The sequence below is a fragment of the Dermochelys coriacea genome, chromosome 13 (assembly GCF_009764565.3).
Source record: "Dermochelys coriacea isolate rDerCor1 chromosome 13, rDerCor1.pri.v4, whole genome shotgun sequence".
Classification (NCBI taxonomy): Eukaryota; Metazoa; Chordata; order Testudines; family Dermochelyidae; genus Dermochelys; species Dermochelys coriacea.
This window is the reverse complement of record NC_050080.1, coordinates 24,501,635-24,523,058: the sequence shown is the minus strand read 5'-3', so window position 1 is coordinate 24,523,058 and position 21,424 is coordinate 24,501,635. Positions and strand designations below refer to the sequence as shown.

The 21,424-nt window shown below is 42.6% G+C and overlaps 1 protein-coding gene across 2 annotated transcripts in view; it reads right to left on the bottom strand.

Annotated features, from left to right (window-relative positions):
- PTPRT (protein tyrosine phosphatase receptor type T) overlaps positions 1 to 21,424 on the bottom strand; it is a 747,520-nt gene that overhangs the window by 51,245 nt on the left and 674,851 nt on the right. Inside the window, exons 17-19 of one of the 2 annotated variants that reach the window (XM_043495677.1) lie at positions 21,035 to 21,112; positions 20,793 to 20,828; positions 7,119 to 7,306 (exon numbers count right to left, since the gene is read on the bottom strand). In XM_043495677.1, coding sequence (XP_043351612.1) covers positions 7,119 to 7,306; positions 20,793 to 20,828; positions 21,035 to 21,112 — 302 coding nt within the window. The remainder of the gene's footprint in view (positions 1 to 7,118; positions 7,307 to 20,792; positions 20,829 to 21,034; positions 21,113 to 21,424) is intronic. The other variant, XM_038369864.2, reaches the window with a different exon arrangement.

The following is a 21,424-nucleotide window of genomic DNA, read 5'->3' as shown; positions in this document are numbered from 1 at the left end:
TGGGACAGGATTTCTGTTACTGATGCAATATAAAAAACTTGTAACTAGTTTTCATTCTGCTAGTTTGAAAATCAAAATAATTTTATTATTATTTAAAGCAGGGTGGATAAAAATCAAGATTTTAAAAAAATCAAAACAATTGTTCAAATTTAAATCAGATGTTGGTTTGCCTGAGAGTTTGCCTTGGCTCTTAGAAGGAAGACAATATGGACAGTGAACGATCAACTGTTGTGAGCTGCACAGGATGTGCCATGTTTGTTTTTCTCCCAGAGGATAGAAGCGACTTCGTCTGTATGAAGTGCAACCTGGTCTCCATATTGGAAGAGAAGTTTAAGGGCTAGAGACCCAAGTATCAACCCTGCGCTACATCAGAGAGAATGAAGGACTTTCTGGATAGAAGTCAGTGTTTGGTACTGCAGGCACAGCATGCTGAAAATTCAGAGAGGGCAGTGCAGAATGGGGAAGAAAATTGGTGGCATGTGACCTCCAGAAGAAGAAAGAGGAGAACTCATGTACCCCAATGCAGATAGAGTTAAGAAACCGATATCAGGCTCTCTGCACAAGTACTAGGCTGGAGAATGGTTTGGAAGAGTCATCTGAGGGAAGGGATAAGAAGGAGACCCCATCGACCAGAAGGCATGGGATGCATTGTCCTAAGGATGGGGGTTCCATGACCACCACTCCCAAGAGGAGCAGATGGGTGGTGGTGGCGGGGACTCCCTCATAAGGGGGACAGAGTCATTGATCTGCCGTCCAGACCTGGAAACTCATGAAGTGTGCTGCTTGCCTGGAGCTAGAATTCAGGATGTGATGGAGTGTCTGCCAAGACTGATCAAGCCCTCGGACTGCTACCCCTTCTTACTTCTCCATGTGGGCACCAATGATACTCCATGTGGGTGCCAAGAATGAACTTGAGTGGGTCACTGCAGACGAGGTGGCTCTGGGAAGAAGGATAAAGGAGTTTGAGGTGCAAGTCATGTTCTCATTCATCCTCCCTGTTGAAGGAAAAGGCCCAGGTAGGGACCATCAGATTGTGGAGGAAAATGCGTGGATGCGCAGGTGGTGTTGGAAAGAGGGCTTTGGATTCTTCAACCATGGGATGCTGTTCCAGGAAGAAGGATTGCTAGGAAGAGATGGAATCCACCTAACGAAGAGAGGGAAGAGCATCTTCGCAGGCAGGCTTGCTAACCTTGCGAGGAGGGCTTTAAACTAGGTTCTCCAGGAGATGGAGACCTAAGCCTGGAGGTAAGTGGGGAAGTGGGATACTGGGAGGAAACACAAGAAGGGTGCAAGAGGGGACACCTCCTGATTCATACTGATGAAGTAGGGCCATCGGCTAGTTATCTTAGGTATCTGTACACAAATGCAAGAAGCCTGGGAAACAAGCAGGAAGAATTGGAAGTCCTGACACAGTCAAGGAACTATGATGTGATTGGAATAACAGAGACATGTTTGGGTAACTTACATGACTGGAGCACTGTCATGGATAGATATAAACTGTTCAGGAAGGACAGGCGGGGGAGAAAGGGTGGAGGAGTTACACCATATGTAAGAGAGCAGTATGATTGCTCAGAGTTCCAGTATGAAGCTGTAGAAAACCCTGTTGAGTGTCTTTGGGTTAAGTTTAGAGGTGAGAGCAACAAGGGTGGTGTCGGGGTGGGCATCTGCTATAGATCACCAGAGCAGGAGGATGAGGTAGACGAGGCTTTCTTCGGACACCTAACTGAAGTTTCCATATCACACTCCCTGGTTCTAATGGGGGACTTCAATCACCCTGACATCTGCTGGGACAGCAATACAGCAGTGCACAGACAATCCAGGAAGTTTTTGGAGAGTGTTGGGGACAACTTCCTGGTGAAAGTGCTGGAGGAACCAACTAGGGGCCATGCTCCTTTTGACCTGTTGGTCACAAGCAGGGAAGAATTGGTAGGGGATGGTAACCTGGGCAGCAGTGACCATGAAATGGTTGAGTTCAGGATCCTGACAAAAGAAAGAAAGGAGAGCAGCAGAATATGGAACCTGGACTTCAGAAAAGCAGACTTTGACTCCCTCAGGGAACTGATGGGCAGAATCCACTGAGAGGCTAATATGAGGGGGAAAGGAGTCCAAGAGAGCTGGCTGTATTTTAAAGAAACTTTATTGAGGGAGCAGGAACAAACCATCCTGATGTGCAAAAAGAAAAGCAAATACGGCAGGCAACCAGCTTGGCTTAACAGAGAAATCTTGAGTGAGCTTAAACACAAAAATGAAGCTTCCAAGAAGTGGAAACTTGAACAGATGAGTAGGGAGGCATATCAAAATATTTCTAGAGCATGCAGGGGTGGAATCAGGAAGGCCAAAGCACAATTGGAGCTGTGGCTAGTAAGGCATGTGAAGGGTAATAAATAGGGTTTCTACAGGTATGTTAACAACAAAAAGAAGGTCAGGGAAAGTGTGGGAACCTTACTGAATGGGGGAGGCAACCTAGTGACAGATGATGTGGAAAAAGCTGAAGTACTCAATGCTTTTTTTCCTTGGTCTTCACAGACAAGGTCAGGTACCAGACTGCTGCACTTGGCAGCACAGTATGGGGAGGAGGTGAACAGCTCTCAGTGGTGAAAGAACAGGTTAAGGATGATTTAGAAAAGCTGGACATACACAAGTCCAAGAGGCCAGATGCAATGCATCCGAGGGTGCTGAGGGAGTTGGCTAATGTGATTGCAGAGCCATTATCTATGAAAACTCGTGGTGATCGGGGGAGGTCCCAGACTATTGGAAAAAAGGCAAATATAGTGCCCATCTTTTAAAAAGGGAAGAAGAAGAATCTGGGGAACTACAGACCAGTCAGCCTCACCTCAGTCCCTGGAAAAATCATGTAGCAGATCCTCAAGGAATCCATTTTGAAGCACTTGGAGGAGAGGAAGGTGATCAGAAACAGTCAACATGGATTCACCTGATTGCTTTCTATGATGAGATAACTGGTTCTGTGGATATGGAGAAAGTGGTAGATGTGATATACCTTGACTTTAACAGAACTTTTGATAAGGTCTCCCACAGTATTTTTGCCAGCAAGTTAAAGAAGTATGGATTGGATGAATGGACTATAAGGTGGATAGAAAGCTGTCTAGATCATCAGCCTCAACAGGTAGTGATCAATGGCTCGATGTCTAGTTGGCATCAAGTGGAGTGCCCCAGGGGTCGGTCCTGGGGCCGGTTTTGTTCAACATCTTTATCAGTGATCTGGATGATGGGATTAATTGCACCCTCAGCAAGTTCATGGATGACACTAAACTGGGGGGAGTGGTAGATAGGCTGGAGGGTAGGGATAGGATGCAGGGTGACCTAGACAAATTGGAGGATTGGGCCAAAAGAAATCTGATGAGGTTCAACAAGGACAAGTGAAGAGTCCTGCACTTAGGACGGAAGAATTCATGCACTGCTACAGGCTGGGGAACGACTGGCTAAGTGGCAGTTCTGCAGAAAAGGACCTGGAGATTACAGTGAACGAGAAACTGGATATGAGTCAACAGTGTGCCCTGGTTGCCAAGAAGGCTAATGGCATATTGGGCTATATTAGTAGGAGCATTGCCAGCATATCGAGGGAAGTGATTATCCCCTCTATTTGGCACAGGTGGGCCACATCTGGAGTACTGCATCCAGTTTTGGGCCCCCACTACAGAAAGGCTGTGAACAAATTGGAGAGAGTCCAGCAGAGGGCAATGAAAATGATTAGGGGCTGGGGCACATGACTTATGAGGAGAGACTGAGGGAACTGGGCTTATTTAGTCTGCAGAGGAGAAGAGTTGGGGGGGGGGGGATTTGACAGCAGTCTTCATCTACCTGAAGGGGAGAGGGTTCCAAAGGGGATGGAGCTAGGCTGTTCTCAGTGGTTGCAGATGACAGAACAAGAAGCAATGGTCTCAAGTTGCAGTGGGGGAAGTCTAGGTTGGATATTAGGAAAAACTATTTCACTAGGTGGGTGGTGAAGCACTGGAATGCGTTACCTAGGGAGGTGGTAGAATCTCCATCCCTAGAGGTTGTTGAGGCCTGGCTTGACAAAGTCCTGGCTGGGATGATTTAGTTGGGGTTGGTCCTGTTTTGAGCAGGGGGTTGGACTAGATGACCTCCTGAGGTCTCTTCCAACCCTAATCTTCTACGATTTTATGAATGGGATAAAAGCCAGACTTCACACTCAATAATAGGCAGCAAGAAGTCCATCCTGAAATGCCTTAGGTATCAGCCACAAAGTCCAAAATCAATAAAATAACCCAGTAGTGCAGCATGGGGATGCAGTAAGCTATTCACTTCTGGGGAGCTGTACCAATCCTGTCCTCAATCAGAAGTGAAAATGAATTTGGGCATCTGTCTACCTCACCTTCCACATTGGCAGTCTTTGCTCATAGGAAGCTTAGACTAGGATCAGGGTGCTGCAAGTCAGAACCAAAGTGTACTGAAGTTGAAAGAGTAACATTTAAACAAGCCATGCCCACATTATGTCTCATTCTGACCAATGTTATCAATCCCTGTTGTTAGTGTCACATTTTATTCATATGTATATAGATTTATTAAATAACAACAGCACTTGTGAAAGGCCAGGTCAAACACTGAGCCATAGATATATCAGATGCGCAAAAAAATGCACCTGCTCCTTGTTTGCTGACAAATCCCTGCATTCAAAGTGTAAACCGAGTGCTCACACAACACCAAAGGCACACACAGATCCTGTTTTGTACACACCAATGCAGAGTTCTGTACACCTAACAGGCATGTATGTTTTAGCTTGCGCACTTGGCTTAAAACTTTGCCACTATTATAAACTTATGGGGGAGAGAGGCACTTTTAAAATAAATCTGTGATTCAATTTCCTAGCATGGGGAGAAAATTTGCAGAGATAAGAGACTGCCATGGATGAGGGATGATCCTGCCTCAAATAGATGTTTCATTAGCGTAAAATTATTTGATATCACGTCACTAAATAGATTCTAATTTATGAGACCTGCTGGCAAAGTAAGGTAGAAAATCAGCTCTTTAAAGGACAAATGTATATGTAGGTGACATAGGTACTAAACTATACAATATATAAAAACACAACATATTGTGGAAGAGGCATAAAACAGAGGTCTAGCCCATTTGTGATTAAAGATCCTGTAGTGCTTTTTTTCAAAATAAAGTTGTTAGTCTTCTGTTCAGCCAAATTCGAATTTGGGACAATATATTCTGTCAATTTGAAATTACCCTTAGTAGTTTCAACAGGATATGGTCACCCTCCCTAACTTTGTAGTGGTGGTGGCTGTGGCTGCATTTTGGCAGTGGGTGAAGCGTTTCCTACATGCTGTATACTGAAAGCCAAATTCTATTCTCTCAAATCCGATCAAGCAAATCTAAATGACTTCAGAGCAGTTGTGCCCCTTCAATCAAGGGCAAGATTTTGCATGTGATTTGTTAACCTGCAGAAAACCTAGTGGTATCTCTTGGAGTGAAATGGGTTATATAATCTACAGTATATCATTATCATTATATATACACAGGGCTGGCACTTTCTGGGGAGAGGCCTATCTCGTGGAGCTGGAGTTGCATTAATGTATTTTATGCTAATAGGTTATTCTGAGAATTACCAACCCTGATGTGAAGAGCCACATACACTCTAGAAACTGTTTATTACTGTTCCTGTGGGCAAGGGGTTACTTGAGTAAATCCGCTTTGAACCTATAAGAAAATGGACCCCATTGTTTCAATATTAAGCAAAGCCCATCAATTAACGGTCAACCTAGTATGCAGGATAGTGGAGATGCTAGTTATTCGGTCCTATCTTCTCTTTGCTGTCCTATAGTAACTAGAAACATTCACCCTTATGACAGGCTTCAGAGTAGCAGCTGCGTTAGTCTGTATCTGTAAAAAGAACAGGAGTTTATGCTTAAATAAATTTGCTAGTTTCTAAGGTGCCACAAGTACTCCTGTTCTATTCACTCTTACGAGTCTATAATGTCGTCAGATCAAAACAGAGCTACTTGCCTTGCCCAGAAAGGTAATTCCCATACTCTTTTTATAACAATATAAGCCAGCACAAGTGCTACATGCCCAACGGACTCTAACTCACAGTATTTAAAAATAAACTGCTTTCATTAAGTTGCACATTTCTCACAGCTGCTGCTATTTATGAATCATTTTAAAGAAGCTGTAACATATCACCTTATGGCCTCCCCACAAAGTTTATTTCACTTATTACCATTACAGCTTGCCAGAACTGAATTTCATTGATTGATTGTGCAGGTTCCTTCTCTTCCTCATTCCTACCCCTCGCCATATAGGTGCTGCATTGTTCTCTTTCATATCCTCCTTGGTCTCTTGTTATCTTTCCTTCTACCATCCTTTTCTCTGATGTTCTCTAATTCTCTCCACCCTCTTGGGTTTTTTTGCCCTCTTTTTTTTAATAACTAGCTTCTTATCTCTCACTTCATATACAGTAGGAACAGTAGATCAGCCATGACATATTCTGAGCCAGAGGTTCTAGCACAATGGAAAAGCCAGTAATTCTTTAAAGATATCTCTTGCTTTGAGTTTACTGTTCCACATGCATCTCGTGAATTTGTACTTTAATTTGATCAATTGCTACAAAGGATTTGGGACTGCAACGGAGTAGAAATCAAAAGAAAAAGCTTGCTTTGCTTATTCAGTCTTGGCTTGCATTACTTTAGTTATACTACACCAATGATAACAGGAGAAGGGAGCTCTGATTCTTTCACTGTTTCACCTGTTCAATCTCTGCTATACACGCTCTTTTGGGAAAAGGGTAGCCTTGTACTCTAAATTATAATCCACACTCGTAAAGGAATGAACCCAATGGTCTTGTAAATGTTCTCCATCTCCTCTTACAATGCTATAATCTTGTTATATGGACCTAGGAAGCAGATAGCCCCCAATAATCACTGTCACTACAGGAGAAGTGGGCTTGGAGCGTAAGGTAGAGATATGGTTATCATCCTAGCCACAGAAACACAAAAAGGGGAAAATGATTACAGTTAATTCAATTAACAAAAAAAGCCTCTTAAAATGATCGTTCTCTACTCCTGAGCCTCCATCCTGACTTGAGAGTTGCTGCAACTTCTCTATTTACTTATGTGAACAAATGTTCCTCTCACCTCATACTCCTCTTTAAATCCATAGCCCTGTCCTCGTTTCATCTGGGTGATATGCTGTAGCAAGTCGGCCACTCGGATGGCTGGCTGGAACTGCCCCCTGGGATAGGACATTTCCACTGGCTCACAGTTCCTGTACGGATGGGTCTGGATGGTCAGAGTTGGCTGGGTCATCTCCCCATGGCTGCTCTCTGTTTTAAAGACAGGGAGGCAAAACAAGCTTTTACCTATCCATTATTTCTGGTCTCATTCCTGTGCTGTTTGTTCCCCCCGACCCCACATAGGTCAACACAGGTGAAATAAAGAACAGAAGCAAGTGGAAAATCACACATGCCCAAAGCCATCTAGAAAGACTAAGGCACACTCAAATATTTGTAGTGTAATCAGTCAGTGAGGCAATCAAAAGGATACAGGAACAGAGGTGGATAGCCAAACAGGCACAAGAATGACAGAAGTAAATGGCATATCTCAAGAAATAATGCCTCTTACAAAATCATGAAATCTGCATGGCAACTCCACCGGAATATACTTCTGTTCACAAATCATGATTGCCCTGCACATAGGAAAGAACAAGGTTTTCAAAAGTGACTAGTGATTTTTGGGTGCTCAATCTTAGATAGCTTAAAGAGGCCTGATTTTCAGAGACTGAGTACTCAGCATCTCAAGTTGGGCACCCAGAAATTTGGGAATCCCAAATTGTTAGTCACTTATGAAGTAAAGTTTAGGTGAATGTATATATTTCAAAAAGAAAAGGAGTACTTGTGGCACCTTAGAGACTAACAAATTTATTAGAGCATAAGCTTTCGTGAGCTACAGCTCACTTCACGAAAGTTTATACTCTAATAAATTTGTTAGTCTCTAAGGTGCCACAAGTACTCCTTTTCTTTTTGCGAATACAGACTAACACGGCTGCTACTCTGAAACCTGTATATATTTCAGTTTAAGAAATGTAATGTCATTTGAAGGAACAACAAAACTGCGCAGAAATATGGCTACCTCGCACTTATATTTCAGAAAACTAAATATCAGAAAAAATATACCTTTTCAAAAGAAATGGATTTAGAAAACATCTCCAGCACTAGGTGAATGAAGACTATAGCTTCATATATTCAGGCAGAACCCTACCTGTATGGCACAATACTCCTAATAGACAATACAACAGAAAACACTTCTATCAACACATGGTCACCAACCAGAATTCTTCTATTTAACCACGGAAGCTCTGCTTAGATGCACCATTTAGTTGCTAGTTCTTGTTTCTTTCCAAATGAGCCAACTGAATTCAGACATTTGATCAAGTGAGTCTTTGTCTTGGCACTTTGTTAGGGATCTCCTAGGGCTCTTAGTCATTTGCATTAGTTACGACTCGTTTTAATCACTATCACCACATTCACATATCCAATATATAGCTTCTTCTATCCAGAATGATCCAAAGTGACTGGAGATTGTATACAAAGGGATTACTTGCTCACTGTTGGAAAAGGCAAGAAACTAGACACTATTCCTTGTCAGCAGCACTACTACAGTCTTCTAGGAGGGGCAAAGAGATCAAACTAATCCAGCTGAAACTTGAAGGTAATTTTAGGGAGACGGACTATAACTGCTCAAGCTGAATTTTGGCTATAGCAACAGGGTGAATATTCCTCCTCTTGCAGAAAACACTAAGGAGTTTTGACTTATCCAATTACTAGAGATGTTGACCACCTTCCACTCATTCTGAAATCTACTGGAGTTACAGGTGATTGGCATCTGTTACACCAGGTCACTGGTGTTAAGATATTAATCCAGACTTCAATAAAGCAACATGCATGTGACACACAAAAACAAATATGAATTTGGCTTTAGCAAAACCACCAACACATATAACATTAATAAATGTGGAATTTAAGGAAGCGTAACATCTAAGCATTTGTATAATAATTCTAATACTGTTACTAATTACAATGTGAGAATTCTGAACAGAGGGAATTTCAAGGCTTATTAATTCTTCTAGTTGGCTTTGTTTCCTCAATGCATCTTTCCTTACCTATTCCCTATTAACCTCCCATAATGGAGAGGAGACTATTTTTATGACAGGCCATTTCCGACAGACATACTATGCTTAATTTTCCATTATTAGGTTTAATACAAACCCAATTTCACAACTGACTTCTCTGAGGAACCAGCAAGTAATGCTACATTTTCATCAGCCCCAATTAGAAAACATTATGATGTCCCTCTTTGAGAGGCAGTCTTAAAACTAATGTGCAGTTCTATTAATAATTTTTACCCACTTCTCTTTTAAATCACCTCCTCCACACTGGGCCACCAGTGTGCTGAAATCTTAAACTAGAGGTTTCTGTGATGTGGACAACTACATTACAAGGTTTTTATGTGTTTGTCCCAACTGAAATGCATTTCCTAAGGGCTTGTCTAGCTGGAGAGTTAGTGAGCAACAAGTAGGGCTGTAAATCTACAGCATACCAGAGCATCATGAACTAGCCATGTGGATCCTGCTACTGGACAAGAAAGTTCTCTAGTGCACTTCAATATACTCCTAGCATCAGGCAATGATGAGCTTTCCATGCTCACTCAGAACAAGCTGTGGGAACTAACTGAGGTGACGACGGCCTAACTTGGATTTTCTGTGCCTGCAGTACTTTGAATGGATTCCATATCCACCACTGGGAGGAGAAGCTGACCTGGTTATTTGCGTGAACTCAGAATGGTCCATGCCTGCATCCACAGACATTTTGTTTTGTACCAAGGGGGAAAAAAAAGCACTTGAATCTTCACGTACGCGAATTGCTGTGTATGAGGTGAGTCGAATGTTCAGATGTTCTGCTAATAACGCCTTATGAAACATATTGTTCCCACCCTGTCTAATCACCCCTTGAATCTGAGCCTAAGCATGGTTAATGAAGCACTCAAGCAAGGCACTACACCATCTCTCAAGATGTGCTGTTTGCAGCAATTTTATGAACAATTCAATATGCCCTGGAATGGAGGAGAGGTAGCAGCAAACTCTCATCTCTAACTAGGGCAATCAACCAAAAGGGTCTCTGAAACGCACTATAGACAGGCTTTCCTTTTCCTGTAGGTTGCAGAAATAAAATGTACTGCATTGCTTATGGCACTGTAATTACAAGAAAAAAGCAACAAAAATAACCATTCACTCTGCAAATTCACACTTCTGATTGTCATTGTTACACTTAACTGGACCATAGCAATTTGTCACCATGCCCTTAAGACAGACTGCTTTCAACTCCCACAGAAATCAATAGGACTGTAGGGTGTTCTGCACCTCAGAAGCTCAGAATCCAGTATGAGTCACTTACTAGTGCTTTATGTGACTCTCCACAAGAACAATGGATCAACATAAAGGAGAATTTGGGGGAAGATATTTATGAATTCACTATGACACTCTCATTTTGGGAGTAACATAGTATAACTTCCCTATGTGAGCTGGAGTATCAGTGAGTTCCAGCTCTATGTGGTTCAAACCAAAGTTATTGCAACAGGATATAATGTTATGAAAATCCCTCTACCAATGAAACACAAGATAAAAGTATCTTCCAGTGTCTGATGAGTAATCTCAAAGGCAGGAAATTATTGCCTGATTGCTATGAAAACACTTACTGTAGCATACTTTTGTTGCTATATAACTAAACAAATAAAATACATAAATAAATTGTCTCATGACAACTAGTAATTCTTTGGCAGATGTCAGATACATTATAGGAAGCACCTGAAAAATTAGCTCCCCAATCCTACCAGCTGCTCATCATAAGCAAATCCCTGGACAATATTCCAGTATGGCTACAGGCAGAAGCCCTGTCCACCCAGAACAGTTTATACGATAGAAACCTCAGATTCCTCTTTTTTTAATGTTATCTTGGTTCACAAACTTAGTTTTGTTACTGTGAGATAACACATACAGGAAGAACATACACACTGATGGTATCTGCAGACAAGAAAACCTAACTAAGCTTCCAGTGACTCCAGCCCTACTGCACTGATGTGTGTCCTGAATACACAGAGAAATTTGTTTAGAATCTTTTCCTTTAATATCCACCAGCTCTTTCTGCTTCTGAAATGACAGGCTACATAAATGTAATCATCTCTGTTTATATTTTTTCTCTTAATGTTGGCAAGTGTGTAACGCAATAAGACTTCCTTTGCACAAAATAAATTATATTTTGAGTGGTGTTTGTGATGGATTTAATTACACATATATCCAATCTCTGTGTACTAGAGTTAGGGTTGTCAATTAGTTGACATCTCTTAAGGACGGGTGTGGCATGGCTAATATCTCTCTCTATTATGCTAGTGATACAGTGGCACTTAGTAAAATTAGCTCACTTTTTTATGTGCACAGGGTTTATTATATGACAAATACCCAACTCAAAGGTGATATGCTATATGCATGGTGCTATGACAAACATGAGTAACATGACTGATGATATTGACTTAGCCAAACTGGGTACATTAATTAGAGACGAGCCAACTGGAAGCATGGTTTGATTTCCTAGCCATGTTAGAGGCAGTCTGGAGAGTGCATCCTTCATTCATCTTTCTTTTGTGGGAAAGACAATGAGCAGCAGCTCATGTGTTAGCCATGCTGGCTCATGTCGGATAAAAAACAAGGCTGGAGAAAATCAATTCCCCTTGGTCTTAAAAACACCACTGCCACATTCTGGCAAACATTTAATATTGCGTATACTAACCTTGACAGAAGTTTGTGTGCATTTCCTTTCCCAACTTCACTAACAAATGGGATACCTGCTTAAATAAGGAGGGAGAATGCTCTGCTACAGTGGACTTGGACCTGGGACTCTTCAGTTCTGCCACTGATTAACTGCATGGCCCTGACCAAGTCAGTCTTTCTGTGACTCGTGTAAAACGAGGCTAAACACACTTAGCTTAGGGAGTTAAGCAGTTTAATTAATTAGTTCAGCTAGTTACTAGATTGCACTGAGAACCTCAGAATACCATGCACACCTGCATCTCCTCATGCCCAACTGTCCGATATTTCCAAGGACAACTTTGCCCCCGCCTTGAAATGCCTCATCAGCCACTGAAGACTGAAGCAGGAAATCTTCTGCATTGACTGCATGCGGCCATCGAGTCAGTCAGTCTCACAGGAATGTCATCAGAGAGATTCATCAAGCAACAACCTTCATCGGCCTAATACAGGTTATTTCACAGCTGCTTATTCCACTGCAAGTGACATTGAGCAAATTGGGCAGCTGCAGAGGCAGCACCCACCATTGCCTTGGGGCTGGCATGCCCTGGGAGGCCACAAAGCGTATGTGAGCCCCCAATTTTTAAACCTCTAACTGCTTCAGATTAAGAAGTCAATGACAATGCAGCTCACTAATGAAACAATATCATAATCTTCACCTTTAAAATGCTGAGAGATATACTATAGATAAACCCAGGGCAGATGCACTGCATGTGTGTAATTGCACAGCACCAACCAAGAAATGGATAAATCTAAGGCAAATTTCTCTACGTGTGTAAATACAGGACAGATTGTGTGTGGATTCTGCATAAGTGCACAGAAGAAAGGAAGGGTGCAAGGAACCTTTCACTGTCTTGTTCCCACTGTGCAGGGACAAGACAGAGTTAAAGTTCCTGTGTTCCCCTGAGGGCTGCGCTTGCTTCAGGCTAGCACCCTCTTGGGTGGGTGCAGTGTGGACAAGAGCGGGGGGAATTGGAGCCATGGCCAATGTTCATTCTACACAGTAGGAATGGCAGCTAGCTAGGTACAACGGGAACACCATGCTGCACCCTTTGAAGAGTCCCCTCCATCTCCATCCACTGGGGACTGCTGGAAGATAGCAGCAATGCATAATGCCTCCCAAAATAGCCCCTGAAGCAATACAGTTCTAAACCAGCCCTGATCAGGGCTGCACCTTCATGGACCAAGCTGGGCCATAACGAAACTGCCAGGACGCAGACCTCTCCTGCCTCTCTTGCTTTCAAATAAGTATTAATTTTCCCAGCACAGACACTTGCAAGCATAGTGCCTGAATCCGGGGATGTTTCATACCAGAAAGTTAAGCAGCTAAAGAAATGCATTACAACAGTATTAATCAAGCAAAGGGTGGGATGGAAGCCAAAAAAAAAAGCATCCCCTGTGTCTTTCTATCAACAGATCATGTCACAGCTGAGTCTGGTGAGTCATCTAGTATTACAAACACTCCACTTTTATTAGCAGAAGGCGTAACAGATGGGAACAAATATGCCAAGCTGCAGGTAGCACCGTGTGATGGATATTGGTTTCTGGGGTGGCTGATGCTCTTTCTACCATATTTTTACATAAACCAGTTTTACCATCAAACTATTTTGCAGATGCAGCTTTGTCCAGTGTCTGGAGAATGGGATTGGGAAGTCAGGAAAATACAGTTACTCACCCTACAGTAAGTGTAGTTCTTTGAGATGGTGTCATCAGTGTGGATCTCACTCCAGGTAGGCATGCATCACTGTTGTTGTTGTTGGGTTGGTTTTTTTTTGAGTAACAGTGTCCATTTGGGCCACACATGTGTCCTGTCCTCTTTCAGCTCCCAGACAACGGCATGAAGGGTAGGACAGGCATGACCGTCCTTCAGTTCCCTTGAAACTCAAAGCCCAAAGAGTGGGGATGGAGGGCAGGTTGTGGGATCCTCACTGTCTATAACTTCTCAAAGAACCAAGGTTACTGTAGTATAAGTAACCATACTTTGAGTATGGATCCCACTCTAGGTGACTGGCAAACAGTATCGTCCCCAGAAGGTGGGAGTGAGGAGATTCAGCTATATCAGTCAAATGGAGATTGAAGTACTGCTCTTCCAAACTTGGCATCCATGTCAAGTGCATAGAGTTTCACAAAGCTCAGTGGATTGCTCCATGTGGCTGCCTTACCAATCTTAGAGACGGGTATAAATCTGAAGCAGTCCAAAGACATTTCCTGAAGCCTATTACAGTGTGCTTTAATATTTGGAGGTTTGCCAGCCAATTTATAGCCAGTGGAAATGAATTGTGTAACCCACTGAGATTCTCTGGGATGAGACAGATTGGCACTTCGATGTCAGAAATGGCCATGAAGAGGTAGGGAGAAAATCTGAAAGGTTTGGTTCTTTTGATGTAAAAACCAGGGCCCTGGACAACATTCATAGTACAAAGTTTTGTTTCTTTTGGTAACATATGGGGCTTCAGAAAGAAGACTACTAAGGCGACAGACTGGTTCAGGTGGAATTCTGAGACCACTTTAGGGATGAATTTAGGGTGTGGTTTCATCACCACTTTGTCCCCGTGGAAGGATGTATCTAATGATCCAACCATGCGAGCTTGTAGTTTTCTTGACTCTTCATGATGGCTTCAGGAAAGACCATCTTGATGGTGAGACTATAACACAAGCATTCCACCAACGCTTTCAATGAAGACTCCTTAAGCAACAGGAGAACGACATTAAGGTCCCATATGGGAGTAGGGTCTCTGGCTGAAGGGGAAGTACACAGAAAGCCCTTGAATAATCTTGATACTGCGAGGTGTAAAAAGGCCATATGTGACCACATTGGAGCATGGCATGCAGATATTACTGCCAGATGGACTTTAAGGCTAACCCTCCTGCTTCAGGAGCAGCATGTAATCCAGAATCTTTGGTATTGTGATCTCAACTGGGTTCACAATGTTTTTTATTTCCCAAATGGATTTTTTTTTCCACTTCAAGGAGTAAGTCTTCTTGGTGGAGGACTTCCAATCCTATAGAAGGATCTAATAGACTTGTAGGGATCAACCTCTGTTGGGCTTGTGCATAGTAAATATCCAGGCTGTTAGATGCAACAACTGAGGGTCCTGGTACAATATTTGACCCTGGTTTTGTGAGAGCATGCCTGGACAGCCAAAATTGCCTCTGCTATTAAGAGGCTATCGTACTGACTATAGCTTTGTCCTGTCTAATGTTGGATATGATCCTGGGGCTTAGGAGGATTGCTTAGAAGGCACAGAGTAGTCCTCAAGAGCAACAAAGCACAAAGGTGTCCAGTAGGGAGATGGGGTTCACACCTTCCCTGGAACAGAAATCCTTGCACTGGCATTGTCCAGCCTGGAAAACAGATCTACGGTGGGAGTTCCCCACCAGCAGAATATCAGTTCTAGAATGGATTTCCTCAGTGACCACTTGTGGCTGGTTATCACATTCCTGCTTAGGAAGTCTATTGAATTGCTGGCCCCTGGTAGGTGCAGAGTTATTGGAATGACTCCATGCTGATGGTGCCATTCCCAGAAATTGATTGCCTAAAGGCAGAGAGATGATTGAGTGCCTCCCTGCTTGTCTATACAGTGTTTTGCTGATGCGTTGACCATCAGGATCTGCATTGTGGCATTTTAAAAGATGGGTAGGAATGCCATGCAAGTCAGTTTCATGGCTCTCAGTACTGAGATGTTCATATGCAATTATAGATTGTCCTGAGATCACAAACCTTGCATTTGGAAGTGGCTTCACCCTGCCCCTGATGTGTCTGTGACCAGTGTCATTGTTGGGGAAGAGACTGAGACCCCTTTCATTACATTCATTGGGAAGCCATCTGTCTGATGTTATAACAGACAATGCCCAGTGGTATGGCATGAGGCGACTTCCCAAGGTCATGCTCTGTGGAAAGGTTTCTATACCGCTTTCCATGATCCCATCAAATTTGCTGATGGGTCATCCCAGAAGGTGGAGGAGTATTGATGCCCTTTATTTTACCCGGGGCATTTCCTGGCCATATATCTCCATTTGTCCATGGTACCCTGTGGTGTGTGGTCTCTGATGACACAATGTCTGAGGATGGTATGCCCTTTGATAGGGTGGAGGAGTGTAGATCCCTAGAAAGCACTGGGCTGCTTTGGAATATTTCCATGCATGTAGGGCCCTACCAGTGCATTCATTGAACTGCTCTGACCCCTCAAAGGGCAAGTCTTTAATCCTGGCTCATACATTATGAGGGATACCTGAAGCTTGGTGCCATGACACTCTACAAATGGCTACTACAGTGGTCACAGACTTGGTCTCGGTGTCAGAGGCCTCCATCACTTCCTGTAGATGGCTCTGAGCTGGTCTTCTTTTATAATGTTTTTCAGCTTCTCTGTTTTTGTGAAGGTGTTTGGTCAAGAAGAGTGTCACCCTATCCCATGTCAAAAAGTCATATTTGGCCAGCAATGCCTGACAGCTGGCCACCCTCAATTGGAGCGAGGCTGATGAGTAGGCCTTTCTTCCAGACGGATTGTAGCATTTGGGATATTTGTCCTTCAGCATGTTTTTGGTGGATCTTGACTTCTGCTGAACAGTTGAGACCACCAGGGTGTCAGGGTTGGGGTGGGAGTCAAAGTAATCACAACTGCGGGGGGGTTCCTGGTACCAGTTTCTGGCACATTTTGCTATTGCTGGAATAGCATCTGGCGTTTGCCAAGAGGTTCTTGCTGGGCCTAGGATGACTCATTTATAAGGAGGGCAATTCTCGCAGGACCAGCAGCCAACAAAATGTCAAATACTTTATGAGACTTCTCAGAAATGATCAAAATCTCTGTCTCCAACATGTCCGTGATCTGCACCAGAAACTTCTAAAAGGCCTTGAAATTGTCCAGTGCCACCATCATTACCGAGGCTACTGCTTCATCCTGCAGAGATGATAACAAGAGGTGTTTAGGCAGCGAGTGGAGTCATTCTGTGTCCGGATCTTGTTCCTCTGTGGCCTCTGACAACTACAGAAACCTCAGGAGAGGGGGACCCCTACTCCTCTTTTATAAGGCAGGGATTATCTCTGAGAGAGTGAGCCCTATCACTTGGGGCATGGTGGCATTCTGTATGCATATGTAGGGTGGTGGGTTGCTGGCCGAACCAGAGTCAATCTTGGTGCGCTGGCCATTGAGGTTTGTAGAGATCCCCATGTCTCTCAGTGGCATCACTCGTAGACCTCAGTGGCAATGATTTTCTCCTTCAGGGTGGAAAAAGGTGTGTCCTGGGGATAGGGATAAGGAATACATCTCTTCCATAGGTGGTGTGTTCTGGTAAGGTGCTATCCGTGCCAAGGACTGTGTTGTTTCTAATGCATATGTCAGTGCCAAGAGATGATGCTGGCATTGATGCTGTCACCGGTGAAGTCTCCTGTGGTGCAGTCTGCTCCCTTCTGCTCATCTTTGATGCTGTGAGACTTATTTGGCTTGTCTCCCAGAGTCTTTCTTTATGAGAAGAGACCAAGTTCCTTCTCGAGCCCCTCCCCCACTCCGCAGGGTAGCCCTTTTCAGTCTACTGCGTCCAACATGTGAGATGTCAAATTGGGGGGGTGATGACTTTTGTGCCTCTTGCTCTACCGATGTTTTCAGAGTCACCTGCCTGCTAGATGGAATGCTGCAACATGTGGGCTTGATTGTTAGACACGTCTTTGAGCTCAAATCTCCTGGCTCCAATGCCATTCGCACACACTGCTTCAGAAGATGGAGGTACAGCCTCGCATCCCTCAAGTTGCAGGTTCTTGCAGAGAAGAAGAGGCAGATCGAACAAATGCTTGGGATGTGAGATTCTCCCAAGAAGAATAGGCATCTGCTGTGCCTCTCTTTCAGTGCAATTAGCTCATCACAGGATGGAGAAGGCTTGAAATCTGTAGGGTTTGAAGAAAGAAAAGGAGTACTTGTGGCACCTTAGAGACTAACGAATTTATTTGAGCATAAGCTTTCATGAGCTACAGCTCACTTCTGAGCTGTAGTTCACGAAAGCTTATGCTCAAATAAATTTTTAGTCTCTAAGGTGCCACAAGTACTCCTTTTCTCTTTGCAAATACAGACTAACACGGCTACTATTCTGAAACCTGTAGGGTTTGAGTGTACCATTCTAACAACCTGTACAGGGGGAGCTATACAGGGGGGTTTGCAAGTTGTTTTTAGTTTGACAAACATTAGAACAGACCTGGGTAGGAAGAATAAATGAATGAAGGTAGTTCAGAGGTATCTCAAAGGAGTGGAATAAGCTTTTGGGAAATTTAGCCAAAGCAATCACACAGCAAACTGGATACTCACTAGCTTCCTTCTTGCTGCCATGGGCAGTAAGAGGGAACTGTGAGAGGGTCACGGTCACCCCACCCTTTGTGCCCTCATAGAGGAGCATGAGGAAGCACTGGGTGCATACAGAGACCTGACATTGCTATTCAAAAATATCTGGTCTCATGTGGCTGGGGCACATACACACTGACCACACTGACACATACTTGAAGAACGACTCCTGGGTTGTGATTCTGGTTTTGTCCGCAACTCACCAGGCAGCCTTGAGCAAGTTGCTAAAGGCCTTCTTTTCAGAGGGATTGAGTACCTGTGGCTCTTAATTTCAGATGGAACTGTGGGCCCACAGCATCTCTGAAAATCATGGCTTTAACCTTTGTGCATCAGTTTCCCATCTGTAAAATGGAAATCCATATCCGCCATGTCGGTGGGCTGTAAACATTAGCTAGTTAAGAGTTTTAAAGTGGGTTGAAGATGTAAAATACAAGAACAATTTGATTCTTAATAATTATTACTGCTTTTCTCTAAATGTTGGGATTTTTAAAGCCTTTTTTTTCCTGGAGGAAGTTTGGATCAAGTCATACATAATCTTCCCTTTAGCCTCAAATTAAGAAGTGTGCAGTTTGCACAGTGATTTAGCTGTCCTAACAAGACCACTGTGCTCACTACCCAGAACACAGGTGTGAAAAAAGCTCCAGCAAAATAGGGACCTCTGTTTTGACAGATGCTAAGTGCAGAGCTGAGGGTGGACAGCACCTGCCCAATATACTGCAGTAATTGCATTGTGTAGGGACCACGTCTGTAATATGAATCCACATTTAGATTTCTCTTAGACAACATTTCATCTTTGGGAAACTTAAGAAATACAAACTAACTGGAAAATGGACACATTCTCCCCCTGAAAAAAGAACCCTCTCTTTCCAAAGTCAGTATTGCAACAGATAGCATGATAAATTTACATTCTGCGACAGTCTCTTCCAGCCTCACTCTGTTCCTTTGCTGTTACTTTGTAATACAATGCACTCATATGCTTGCACGTAATTTTTTCCTGGTTTAATTATTGGGCTGCTACCTGCTCAGGGTAATGTTTAAGACAGCTGAAGTAGATTACTGTGTCTGGAAGGGAAAAGTTACTGCAGATAATCCAAAATGACCTGTCTGATAAATACCACTGGGTAGATTCTGATCTTCCCCATGTCTGTTTTCTGATTCATAGCAGGGAAATTGCCTTTTTCAAATTCCACACACAGTAAGCACAGGCATCCTCAAGAGAGATCCAAAACTGGTAAGCTATTATTACTCTTGTATTCAAGGATACACCTGTAATAAGTTTCTGAATAGCTCTTTCTCCTTTCGCCAGCTTAAAAGTTTCTTCTGCCCATTCTGCTGTCTCTTTGTTAATTTGATGGGGCAGCATATTCTTTTTAAAACTCCAAAGAAGAAAAGTTTCACAGTTGGATACCTGAAGCTAGACTACTTAGATTGGTATTTAGGGACCCAAATAAAAGTGGCTTGATTTTCACAGGTGCTGAGCACTGACGATTTCTATTAAAGTCAAAGGGAGTCATGGCACACTCAACTACTCTGACATTTACAAGGTCACTTTTATTCGGGTGCTGAAACAGGGATTTGAAGGGTAATATCTAACATCCAATTTTGAAAACGTTGGCCTACAGAATCTCCTTTCATAAAATAAAGTTACCATTATGCATTTTCCCTTGGCTTTAACTCAGTGCAAACTCTCTTAACACAGGCAAAATTCTCCTCTGTGATCTGCACTTTCTACTGCATATTCAGTACTCATTCTGTATCAAACTCCCATTGACATTGTATTTTTCAGGTTTATGTATAGCACCTAGCAACATGGTATCCAGGTGTTGATCAATGGGAGTTTTGTGCATGACAGATAGAGGGCTATGTACTACAAGTGGAGATATTTTTCTTTGCTTTTACAGTTCTCAATGTACTCAGTATGAAAGTCTCCCTTTCCCAAGCTCAGCCCCTGATCTCTGCATAGAACTTGTTGCTCTCATAACTAATTGCATCCAAAGAAGCAGGCTCCGACCAATTCTGAATATGCAAACACTCATTTACACACATGAGCTGGGGATCTCAGATCTGATCTTCACATACAAAGCATGTGTGTGTCAGCTTTGTAGGCACAATCGCTTACATGGGCGAAAACGGTTTCCAAAATTGGAGAATGGATGGAAATTTGGTCCATCACGTCATACAGTACACATGAAAGAGGCACCCGACACCCCTCAGGTTCTCAAATTTTGTCTTTTATTTTCCTTTTAATAAGGAAGTAGTACAATTTTTTTTCCTGATCTATTTTGTCCACTTTCCAAGATTTCACTTATTTTTATTTTTGTGTGCATTTTGAATGGAACTGAAATACACAATTATTTTTGGCCTACTTTTTATTTAAGAATCCACATCACGTTATTCCAGCATAACAGCAAACAGCAGCTCTAAGGGGAAGTCACATTTCTGATTTGGTTGTTGACTACACTTAACTTTAGAGTTGCTTCAGTTTCCTCAATAACAAAGTGGTGGTCAATCCAAAGGAGGGTTGTAATATTGAAGCCTAAATCATTTGACTGTCCCTTAGAGTCATTTTCAGATGCAATAAATGTTTTCCCTCCACTGGAATACAGGGCAGTATACCTGTCTTCTTACCTAGCAGTGCAGTCGATGGAACAGTGTCTGATGATACTTTGAGATGGAATTCCGGTCACCCACACGACACGGATCAATGGAAATCAACAGAAGATCAACGAGGAAAACAAATTAAAAAAATGAAAACAAGGTTAGCCGTATCCAACATTCAGAAGGCTCAGTCTATATGTCATATCATGAAATGTAAAAAAAACAAAATAAAGAAAACTAAAAAAAAATCAAATAAAATCTGGCACTAGTACCTGAATAGTAGGAATTCAACAAAGATTTGCTCTGAAGGGTTTTGCTTTGGACAGAAAATGAACAAGGAGAGGATGATGCTAGGTAGGAAAGGCACAAGGAAAAGACTTTAGAAACATATATATTTAGAAAGAGAGAACAGGGAGAAAGTTCCTCAAAGAACATGGCAATATTGAATACATAGGGCTTATCAAAATTAAATAAATTGTTCATCTGACCATGCATATTAACTTTATTTCACTATTATAATACTATAGGCCCCAAACTTTGAAGTACTGCTATTGTAACATATAATATTTGGGAACACTGTAGACTACTATTCTATTTTTTTAATAGGAGTTGTATTTGTTGTTACATAAGATCTAAATTTGTGTTTTTGTCTCAAAGAGATG